This window comes from Lepisosteus oculatus, chromosome 10 (assembly GCF_040954835.1).
Source record: "Lepisosteus oculatus isolate fLepOcu1 chromosome 10, fLepOcu1.hap2, whole genome shotgun sequence".
Taxonomy (NCBI): Eukaryota; Metazoa; Chordata; class Actinopteri; order Semionotiformes; family Lepisosteidae; genus Lepisosteus; species Lepisosteus oculatus.
In genome coordinates this window covers 35080574-35092738 of record NC_090705.1, presented here as the reverse complement: position 1 = coordinate 35092738, position 12165 = coordinate 35080574, and the positions used below count along the sequence as shown (strand labels likewise).

The 12165-nt window shown below is 34.1% G+C and overlaps 1 protein-coding gene across 3 annotated transcripts in view; it reads left to right on the top strand.

Moving 5' to 3' along the window:
* Nucleotides 1–2826: 2826 nt before the first annotated feature.
* The window catches only part of LOC102690827 (collagen alpha-3(IX) chain), a 45187-nt gene continuing 35848 nt past the window's right edge, over nt 2827–12165 (top strand). For 2 of the 3 annotated variants that reach the window (XM_015356836.2, XM_015356835.2), the window contains exons 1-2: nt 2827–2999; nt 10488–10564. In XM_015356836.2, coding sequence (XP_015212322.2) covers nt 2971–2999; nt 10488–10564 — 106 coding nt within the window. In that variant the 5' untranslated portion in view covers nt 2827–2970. Of the gene's footprint in view, nt 3000–10487; nt 10565–12165 lie in introns of those variants that run through there. The other variant, XM_015356837.2, reaches the window with a different exon arrangement.

The window sequence follows — 12165 nt, the reverse complement described above, 5'->3', positions numbered from 1 at the left end:
CATTCTATTATCAAAGTACAAGTACCTTCTTCAGCATTCCTGAAGTCGAGATCTTGTAATGATTCAACATTAGGTTGTTATGGAGATTTTCAGCAGTAGATCAACTTACAGATAAAACTACAGTAAAAGTGTTTATTCTGGTTTAAAAAATAAACATGATTTGGCCTTTTCCAGCAAGTTGTTTTTCTTTCCTTTAATGAAGAAAAATATGAGCCATGCACTGTGTATTAGCAGTGATTCAGATGGAATGGAAAGACTAATGAGGAAAATATCTAGAGACTTTCACTTAAAGATTTGTTATTTATGATAAAAGAGGTTTCAGAAGATGCTTCCTTTGAAGTGCTAATGAAAAGGCTAAAATAAACAGTTACTCTTAACATTTTCTGTTGCAAAACCTGACATACTGTATGGAGACAATAATCTTGTATTAGCATATCTAGACCCAAGACGTTGTGAATCTGAAATCAGCTAATGTACACAAAGATCTAAACCACTAAGCGTGGCGATCTCAGAAGTAGATGTCAAGTTACAAAAAACAATTCATTTCAACCTGGCTATAAAACATCTAGACAACTAAGCATATTTATGGACATTTGGTGCATTATGTTCAAATAATAATTCATTAATAACAATTTATTAGATTTTACCACCTGGGTGGCTGCATTAAACTCACGGCACACAGTACACACAATATATTTAGCTAAAATAAATATATTTTAACTGGAGTAATGATATATATCATAGACATATCTTTTCTAAAGAACATGTGGATTATATATATTGTAGGCAATTGCATTTGTGTAGCACAGTTCATCAAGAGAGGCCCCAAATCCCAGATTCCAGATCTTATGTACATAAAGGGATTCAGGATTTCTCCATTTACGCCTCTCGACCATCATTTAAGTGCCCCATTTGTTTAGTATCAGAAGCTGTTATTGTTTTCTGTTACCATGATTGAAATACTGACATCAGACTCAAAACATGTGGCTTTTCCATTGTTTCTATTTAACAACAGTTGCAGCTCTGGGTAGGGGGTTGCTCTGTTGTCTATGCTGACAATACAAGGAGCTGCAGAGGTGTGATGAGTGACATGGGAGAGGTGAGGCAGCAGGGTCTCCATGCTGATAAGGTGTGACAGTGGCCCCTAACTGTAGCAGGTAGACCATCACCCCCAACCCCAGCACACACATCTCACCTCAACTATAACAGATGTTTTACAGGAAAATGTGTGGTTTAAAATTATAGGTACTGCAAACTACACAATAGCAGAGTCTTACATAAATCAATCGAGGTATATTATTTCAAATGTGATAAAAACACATGTCAAAACATTTGTTGTTATGAACAGAAGTTTTTAGTGACCCCATATTAGAGACTGAGACTTAATGTGAAAAGGTTGTTTGTTTGCCTACATAAGAGGGAAATATTGCTTTTTATCTTTTTCAGAATTATTTTTCTTTCTCATTAACTACAGTAATCAATGAAATTTCTACGTGTGGTAACATTTTATTATGGAATTTTAATTTACTATGCTTTGTTTCTTCAGTACTTTGTTAATTGCAGTGGCTGTACGTGGCTGTTAAGTGTGACATGTTTCATCTCTTTCCATTCCACTTTCTCAATGTCAAGTTAATTTGGAGTATACTGCAACTGGAATAAAACATTCAAGAATATCTTTAATTAAAAATGAGCCTTAAAAGCTTGTTTAGAGTAACAGCTGACATGACAAAATGTTTGGGCATAAGAAACTAAAGCTTGACATACTGTATACAGTATACAGATCACAAGAACATAGGTGTAGTTGCAAATCCAAAAAATGTAAAACCCAACAAAAGCATAACTGTGCCAAATCTTAACTAGGTTGATGATTTAGCAATGGGACAGAATGTATTGGAGGAGCATTCAGTAAAAAAATGATCGTTTTGTAAGACAGTATATCAACAATTACTTCAGGACAGATATTGTCAATCACCAAGATTGAATCTAATAATAATCAGCCTTTATGCCAAAAAGAAAACTGAAATCACTGTAGATAAAGACAACAAAATGTTACCAACTATTTGATTTTCTTCAAAGGTAGGACTGTTCTTTCAAATGTTTCCTGCTTAAAGCATCTCTGGACTCATTTTTGAAGCACTTTAGAGGTCTTACTAGTGCTTTTACGGACCTTCATTATTCAAAATCCTGGACTAAGTCATGGTAATTTACTGTAGGAAGGTCTCTCCTGTTCTTAATTAGGGTCTGAGCAACTACCTCGTAAAGTGAGGATATAGAACCTGGGACGCTTTTGTATTAATTATGCATTTTACATTATTAAAACATGTAAAACTCTTTAATTATATCATGTGTTTAGTAGTAAAAGGATGCAAATGATGGATATTCATGGTTTCAGATATACAGTATTTTTCCCCAGATTTTTTTTTCAGAATCTTTGAACTGTTAAGATGCTATTTCAATGCTATATTAATATAATGACCACAGCCTTCTTTATGATAGTGACCTTTTCATAAAAAGAAAAAAGGTAAACCCAGTCAGTACCTACAATATAAGAATAAAAAAGTCCTATTTTCCCCTCTAATTAATCTAAAACTATTCTGGATATCCCTGATGTAAAACTACTCATTAGTAGAATTACATATAGCAAACAGATGTTGTTACAAAATTCTGCTATGTAATACAGTAAAAGCCCCAAGGCTTCTATTTCTTTCACGAAAGGGTCATAAAAATCAGTCCCCACCTTCTTGAAAACATTTGGCCAATCAGAATTTAATGAACAAAGGTGGCTGCAAAAAAATGAGACTTCTCAAACATTTTCTGCATCTCCTTTGCAGGTTCTTTTAGCCTTCTATCACCATGAACACTCCTTAGAATCAATATACTCCATGTTTATTTCACCTGATATTTTGGCTTTAGAACGTTTTCTCTTTTTAGTTAACTACATCAGTGCACTCCTGTCCTCAGGAATTAAAAATGGAATACCATATATTTTTCTTACCAAGGTAAGTTCATTATTATTAGTAGTAGTACTAGTAATGGTAGTAGTAAAATGTGTCTTTAGTGCTGTTACACACTGATGGCAAAATGAATATATAGAATGCTGCCGAGAGATTGCAATGTACTTTAGGATCAAGTTCTCATACTGTACATTCCCCTGTGAGATTATATTTGTTAAAGAAAATTAAATGAATGGGGTTTGCAGCTTCATGGAAGAGGTTATTCATGGTCATTCATTCCTTATCTGTATAAACCAAATGTACTTGAAAGACCTGAGGTCATCGGCAAAAACCCACAGCTGTAGTTTAAAACCACTGAAATTCAATTGGGATATTAATTTATATTCAAATCATGATCCACCATTCACCATACAATCTCTGCCATTTAAAGTTTTTATGTGATCATTTCAAACTATAATTTTTCTATTTCATTAATTCTATTAATGATTAATGATGAAGATGAAGAAATTGCAGACAATTCTCTTAATTTAACCAAATGTTAAGGTTATACAGAGGCTTCTAACTCCTGTATACCTTTCCTTTACTTTATATGTACAGGTATTTTTTTTTTCTTAAATATTATTTATAAAGAACATATTATAAATAGAATATATACACAGTTATTGCATCTTGTATATTTTAGCAGGTACATACTACAGTGAAAGCAGAAGTTCATTTGTAATCAGGATTTCTTGGCAATGTAGGGTTCTGATCACCTGGTAATCAATAGCTGCAGAATGTGGATTTGACGCCTTTATCATTTAATTTTCTGGCATAATCCGTCTGTGCATGAACTGAAACCAAACAGAAGGGCCTTTGAAACATTACGACACGATTGTAAAGTCTACCTGTAGGTCAGCAACCCACCAAAGTCATCACTATTCCAACGCAACCCTAGTGCAATGTTTTGTTTAGCAGGTGCTTAGACTGAAACAACTGCACATCAAGAGCTTCAGGGTTGTACCAGAACTTGCATGAAGATTTAGTCAAAAATTAAAATTATTGAAAGTTTTCGGCATAAAATAGAATTATCAGTCTTAATACAGTGGAAAGTATTTATCTAAAACAAGATTTGAGATATGGTGACTCAGCCCTTCTTATTCGGCCCTCCCAAGAAAACAAGCTCAATAGAATGGGTGAACGAGCCTTGTAGTGTGCAACTCCAGATGTGTGGAGCTCATTGCTCAAATCCATTAAAGACTCTGTGACTGTCAACATTTTCAAATCTCTCTAAAAGACCCATCTCTTCACTGAAGATTTTAAAGTATAATATACTCTTGGTTACAGTAAATCAATGTGCTGTGCTTTTCTTGTTGCATTCTTTGTAGTAGTTTCTAGTAGTTTTGTGTTCCTAAATAAGTGAATTAATATTATGCAATATATTAATGATAGCTTTATAAGCAGAACATGTCTATGATACCTTATAAGTGCTGTATTTGTAACAAGCATTAATTACTGACAACAGATATGAAAAACCACCATGTACTGTATTTGCTTTCCATGTTTAGTTTAGCACTTCATTCATAAATTATGCATTCATATATTTTAATCATAGACATACTTTCCTTAAAAACTGATGTTCAAAACATTTTTAAACAAAGAAGCAATTACTTTCACTTAGCTTGTCGGTTGACATCTGATTAGAAATCCCCTGGAAACAATTTGTGCTGTTTTTTAACCTTTCAGGATTTTTTCTCAGATAAAACTCATGAAGCTAATGGACCTATCAATAATAACACACATTAACAAAGTAAAAATGGTACAGTAGCAATAATACTATGGAATATATTGTGCTGTTTTTTTTTCTTTTACATCAATTTACTGAGATAGTCTAATAAAATGAAGTTTGATGATTTCATGTAATTTTAGCTATTAGTCTCAACATGCATATACAGTACAGTAGTTTAGATACTGTATATTATCTGCCAAGCAACTGGAGCTGAGGTTTTAAATCTATTTTTGAAAGACCTAATCTAAAGCTCAAATTTACTGTCAATCTGAATGAATATTTCTCATTTAAGCTCTAAAAAAAATTTAGCTGCTCTTGGATTATGGGATAGGCCCTAGGCCAAGATTTAGATATTCTTTTGTAATCTCCCCTTCCACACACAAGCCAGAAATCTGCCTTAGTGGTTTTAAAAACATGTACTGCCTTTAGATTTCGAGTAACATTTTGCAAGCATCCTCTGGGATGTTAAATGATATATTTTAAAAGGATCACTTGTTGGCTTTTGCTTTTAGAACATATCACATGTTCATCACATTGGTAAGTGCTTTGTAGAGACTGCATAGCTTCACAGTTAATATTAAATTTTCATCAGCAGTTTTGTTTGGAATCCTGACACCTATGACGCACCCAGCCATTTGATGACCTTCCAAAGTCCCTTTGCAAGATAGTCTAGAGTGCACACATTTAACATAAAGCTACCCACTATATTAGCTTATTAATTATTTTGACTGACAATTCTAATTTGTTAGAAAGAAGTGTATTGTATGGAGATCTATTAAGACAGATGACTTTCAACCAGTAGTGCTGGTACATGTCAGATGCCACAGACTTTAAGTCTAAAAATCTGGCCTATGCCCTGCAGGGATATTGCCATCTGTCTACCAGAATCACACTTCATACTTGCACTCAAACTAAGTAAGCAATTTGGACTGCACCACTATAATTTTAGATACTAGAAATATGCAAAACTTAAATTAGCAGTGCATTATTTATTTATTGTTTTCATGGATGGTGTTGATTGACAAAACACCAGATGAAAAAATGATTCACCGTCTGAGAGATTGTGTTTACTGCTCTTTAAATAAAATATACACTTTTGGTGGGAACACTTCATAATGGCACAGTTCAGTTAGTTCAGTTATTTATTTTCTACAAGGTCTTTGGTTAGCACATTACTTAGTGTTCATCATAAACCATAAATCATCATACAGGATCATAAATCTACTTGGTTACATTTTCAAAACAAATAATCAACCAGGAAAGGTAAATCAAGTATAAGCGCAAATCAGCAACAACCCTGGCATTTGAAAATAGATTAAAAGGCATATTTCTTATTCTAGGAATGACAAAAAATACTTGCAAAGAACTTAATGTTCAATACTTGCAAAGAACTTAGAACTGTAATGTTCATGTTCTATAATATTCAGATTTTATTATCCTATGGTTGCCACGCGTCACAGTAAGAGTGAGAAAGGTTTAGTATTATGAATAATACATAGATTATTCACATATTAATGTTTATAGAGCTCCTTAAAAAGGTAATGTCTTAGAAGCTTATTAAACTTTGTTAATTACATTTTTATGTACTGTACATGACGACTTCTTATACCCTCAGAGTGTCTGACAATAGCCATTTGCACCTCTATAATATTGTAATAAGGATATCTTACGTGACTCTTTAGACAAGGAAATGTTAAACGCTCCAAAACTTTTTAATATAAAGAAATGCATTTAATCCGTTGACGTACTTTACAGTGCAGTCCCACATTCACATTTTTCTCTGCTACTGAATTACACTGAGACTAAGAATAGCCATTTCAGAACTCCACAGGCAAGAAAGAAGGGGGAGGACAACTTGGATGAAACTATTCAGTTAGGGTGGTAAAGATAGTATCATTAGAATTATAACAAATATCTACAATGGTATAAAATAAAAGAAATGAAGGAAATAACTTTCACTGGTGGCAATCAAATAAGGGGTGACAAAAAATGTTTTAATAGATTTAATTAAAGATTTTAAATATAAAATTAAAAAATGACACAGAAAATGATCAAAGGTCATATTTTATTATGAAATCAAATTGGGTATGATCTGCCTGGATATGACCACAATCTTGACATCGCTTTGACCTGATCATCCCCTGGATGGTCTGCTTTCGGGGATCTGACACTCTTCCTGCAGCAGCAGATGAAGGCTGGCTAATCGCTATTGTCTCCTGTTGATGATAATGGTGAAGGCAGACCAATCACAGTCTCCAGTTAATGATGCTGGTGAACTGGTCCTACCAGTTTCCTTGAATTTATGCTATTGTTATCCAAATCCTTCCCAGACTGAAGTGTTAAGAAACAAAGAGACCGCTGGATGAAGTAATTTATCATTATACTGTTATTGCTGAAAAGACTGGTTAACCTATATCTGCACAAAAGCTTTTGCAAAAGGAGACCCACATCATCACATTTCAACCATCCCATCGGTATGCAAAAGTCAACTAAGTGCTCCCTATAACATTTCCACATGCAATCTTCTATCAAGTCTTTCAAGTATAAAATCGTGTTAAAAAAAACAAAGCACTCCTCCACTCTCTCAGCTGAGACCTCAGGTGTTCTCTTGCAACAAAAGATAGTAATTTCATCTCTAATCTTCCAATATGTTACACTGAAAACCATTTTTGTGGAGAACGCACATCATTTTCAAAGCAGTGAGCTGCAGTCATGTTGCTAATCTGCAGGTAATTTTTCTTGGAATGTGCTGTAGCCACTGTAACCTGATTACACTGTTGAACATGACAGTCCTGAGACAGTATGCTGACCCTTTGTTTTCCAAGTTGTGGCCTGTCCCTTATAGACCAATTTTCCAAGTGTCTCTGGACTTTTCTACTGTTATGCAAAGTAGAGCATCTCATTCTCTAGGCAACTTCTCCCAGACGTGGACTATGCCAAAAGCAACCAGATGATTTACACGACTACATTTGTATATGATCAGATCCTTTACGGTTGTTCTGTTATTCAATATTCTATCTCTAAGAAATATTTTCCAAGGCTTCTTTTTTAAAAACGAGTCACTTTGTCATCTTGATTTGCACAGAAAAGTATTTTTGTTCTAGCATGAATTATGCAGTCCCCTTACTGGTTTCATATTGGCTTAATTAAACTGTGTTCCACCTGCAGTTTGAAATGTGTGTAGAAAAAAAATCTTGATCTACTGGTGAAACATCTTAGGCTCTCGGTACACGTATTTCAATACCCAAGGGAAACAATGTAGGTTTAAGTACACTAAATATTTTGAATACAGAACACAATGTATCTAATTTCTCTGCATACAAATTGATGATACATTGTAATGTGTTACTTTAGATAGATAGGATTGTATTACATTGCTTTGTACACAGAGCAAAAGCCTGATTTGTTTGTGGCTTTTGCATCCTTAGGGAGAAGACTGCTGAGTAACTTATTAGTCATTCTTTGAGCCTTCCCACCCAAACAATGTCTGCTACTGGCCTCATAAGTCTGATGATAGATGAAATTCACATTATTGAGGTGAGGGGGTGGGCAGCACATTGCTTGCATCAGCTGTATACAACACAGAGTGCATGAAGGCAGCTGAAGTACTAGAAAAGGATTTTGGTGATGCTACTCAATACGGATTCTTTACCATCTCCAAACAAACTAAATCAACAAAGAGTAACATTGCCACCAGATCTTGTTCTAATAGAATAACATTATTTTATATGTTTCAAGGAAGAAATACGTAATTTAGGTGAAACCAGTAGTGTGGTTCTTCCTGTTTATTAATGTTTAATTTCATAGAACAGCAATGGGTTTCTCACTTTACAAGTTCTTACCTTTTGCATAGTAGAGCATTGTTTGCATCATGCGCAGTCATTCAATTATTACTTTTCTTTCTATTGAAAACACTTGTGTTTCAGTAGATGCATGTTTTGAACAAATTCCTGTATTATCGTTTATCAATACTGTACAATACCCACATTTTTGTGTTTGTTAGAATGATGTAAACCCTGATATGCTTCTTTATTCTAAACAATTCCCTATAGTCATTTGCTAGACATATTATACTAATACAAGTTTGTCATTATGGTAGCAAATCATAAAACAGGAGATGGATTGCTTGTTATTGCTGAGGCTTATTGTTTAAATAGCCTAAACAGTTTTGATACATATTAGAAACTCAGCATCCAAAGTATTGTTTTGTAGGCAGTCAATTTTTAATTTGTTTTTGTTACCCCAAACTCCCCCCCAACATTTAAAAATACTTATACATCTTTCTAAATTATTGAGTTTTGCTTCGGTGCTTAGTTTGATTTTTAGAATGATTAATATAAGAAGATCTACCTGTCAGTCTAAAGAGCTAGACTGTGGAGATCAGCTCAACTCTCAGGGTGTTTCATAAGCAGTGCACTAGCAGATCTTAAGATCTTTTGAAAATTATCAGAACATACTAAGGTGCATAAATAGCATTAGAGTTTGTGACACACCTACTGTAGGTGGTTGTGTACCACAGCAGCAATCTTTCGATAGGTTGATCCTAGGTAAACAGACACTCTTACAAAGCCAAAAAGTACCCTTTATCTAACAGTGTGAAGAACAACAAACAAAACTAAAAAACAAAATAAAACATAGACAAAACCCAAAGGTTTTTTTTAAAATCCCTCTCTAAAGTAATAAGGCAGCTAAGCTGCTTACAGGCTTCCAAACAAAGTCTCTGCAACCTAAAAAAAAATATTTTTTCAAAACTCTCAGTGCAAACAATCTGTCACTACTCAAAATACAGTCACACAATCCCTTCTCCCTTCTCTGCAGAGGATGTGCTGTCACCCTGGACAGCATATATTAACGAACTGAAAGTCTCAACTTCCTGGATTTGCCTCTAAAAATGCTGCTGTTTTACACCAACTGGTCAGGTGACTGATCGTAGCAGGTCATTTCCAACAGTTTTCAGAAGAATGTTGTTCAGATGTCTGACATCTTGTCTGAACCATCTGTCCCAACACAAAACAAACAAAAGAAGAGGCATATAATATTTGTGTTAATGTGATCAGAGTCATCTTTCTATTGTTTTAATGGAGGCTGAGTGGCTCAGAAGAACTATACAGTATGTAATGCTGTAAGATCAAACACCGACAGTACTGCACATCTGACATCCTCCTACAGTACCTTTACTCCTTAAGTCAGTAAAGTATGTTGAGAAACCTAACAGAAAAAAAGTTCTAAACTTCATGTCAGATGTTTTGCTTTATTTTCAATATTATCCATTAATTCTGTAATGGTTCTAGGGCTTGTGCCCTTGCCGTTCCCCACCCCAGTGCGTTCTTTACCGCATGGGCGCGAACCCGGGTCTTCGCCATCGCTCAACAGGGGTCTTGCCGGCTGAGCTAAAGAAGACCTTCCTTATCCTAGGTGGCCAAGATCCCTGTTATGCGCAGGGTGTATTCATTACAATACCTTTAAACTCATTAACCTATAGGGTCTTAAAATACAAGGCTTGTGTTAAAATATAAATGCTTTATTTTGAACCTGCTAAAGGTGAACATTACACCTGGAATTATGGGTATAACAAATTATTTTTAGTATTAGTTTACTATGTTAATGCAGTTAAATGTATGAAACAACATTAATTTATGAATATTACCGATACTAGTTTAGAATTGTTTTCATTAATTATTTATTAATGTCCCTCTAAGAATAATCATATTGTGTACTATTGCTGTTGCAATGCTGCAATTTTTTATATATTTTTTTCTCTTTAGAAAACATCATTGGAGTCACCGACACACTTCAGCTTATATCGCTCTCCTTTCAGTACTATGGACACCCGTTATTTGTCGTAAGTGAAATCTATATCACTAAATTCTAAAAACCTGGTAGAATTTAATGTTCCAAACTATGACATACAGAATTTGTTCTGTAAATCACATATAAGAATGTGATTTGTCAAATTATGTTAAAGATTATTTGGGACTGGTACTTGGATGCCCTTAAGCACTCAAAAGCTTCAATTTTAATCTTATTTTAACACATTACTTGGCCACATCAATTACCTGGTTACATCAATATCTTATAGATGTTCCCAATTTAGAAACAGGTGGCCTACACTAAACTGGGGCTCTCCAGGACCAGGTTTAGAAATTTCTGGTCTAAAATATGACTAAATAGGCAATACTATTTGTATACCTGGTGATGTTATTGTTTGTTGTTACTGAGAAACTATTCTGGCACATGTTTTTTTTTTCTGGCACAATGAGCTTAGATATGCTTTCTTCTTTGTGAATATTGTTAGAATGGCATGTAGACATGAATAAAACATCTTGGCTTTCACCATTTCAATATGCAGCGTTACACTGACTCAGTAGGCTGCATACAGTATTTGTTATTTTGCACCAACCATTATCTCATTTTTTTTTAATTGGCTGGCTCAGTTAGTTGGCTCTACAGCCATTCTTATTGTTATTTTCCCCAACCTTCCATATTATCCTTGCTGAGTTAATTGGCTGTGTATGAAAGGTTTTGAGTTACTCTTGAAACAGGTCTTTTAACAGGTTATACTCTGTGCTTGACATTTGAGCTTGTTTTTTTTTTTACTGAAAGTGATATTAAAACTGAAAACCTATAGACAAAAAGTTCCAAGCCATTCTTTTCTTACATTTAATTTTCAGGAATAGTCTCTCTAAAGAAATGCAACAAGATCAACTTAATTTGTAGTAGAGCTCTTAAATTTCCCTTTTAGATAAATGTACTGTTAGGCACTGCATGCATTACAGTTAGTGGTGTCCTGGATGTTTAGTTAAATTAAAACTGAAATAAGTCGGCCCAATCATTAATTTTACTCTGTATAATTCATTACATTTTAACCTAATATTGCATAGTGTATACAAAATTGCATGGTGTATAAATAGGTTTATAAACAGAATGTGATTGATCACTTACTTAAATGTTTTTTTTATTCCTTTTCCCTTTAAATTGACTGTTCCCTAGTTTTGATTTAGCAATTCTACCTCAAGGAGTTTATTCCTGTTCCTATTATTCATGCTCTTTTATTATTTATTCGACTACTTGAATGACCTGATACAGACATATTGTTGATTTTCTGGTTTATTTCAAGAAATTGCTGGATGAGATCCTTATTATTATAAGCCTCCCTGGTTCAGGTAATTCTAGTTGTTGAATAAATAATAAAAGAGCTAGTGTTTTGGTTTACTTATACAGTATGCCAAGATTCTAATTTATACTGTAATTAGGTAATTACAAATAATCTTTTACTTTGATTGCATCACAATCTCCCAGTTCACAAAAACTCATTAGGAAGTCTGATCTGGGATTTCAAATGCCTTCACAAACCTACTTCTGAGTATCCAAGCAAGACACATACAGTAACATGAAACCTGTTATACCAAATTGTTTCCAGTATTATAGGGATTATATTGTCTT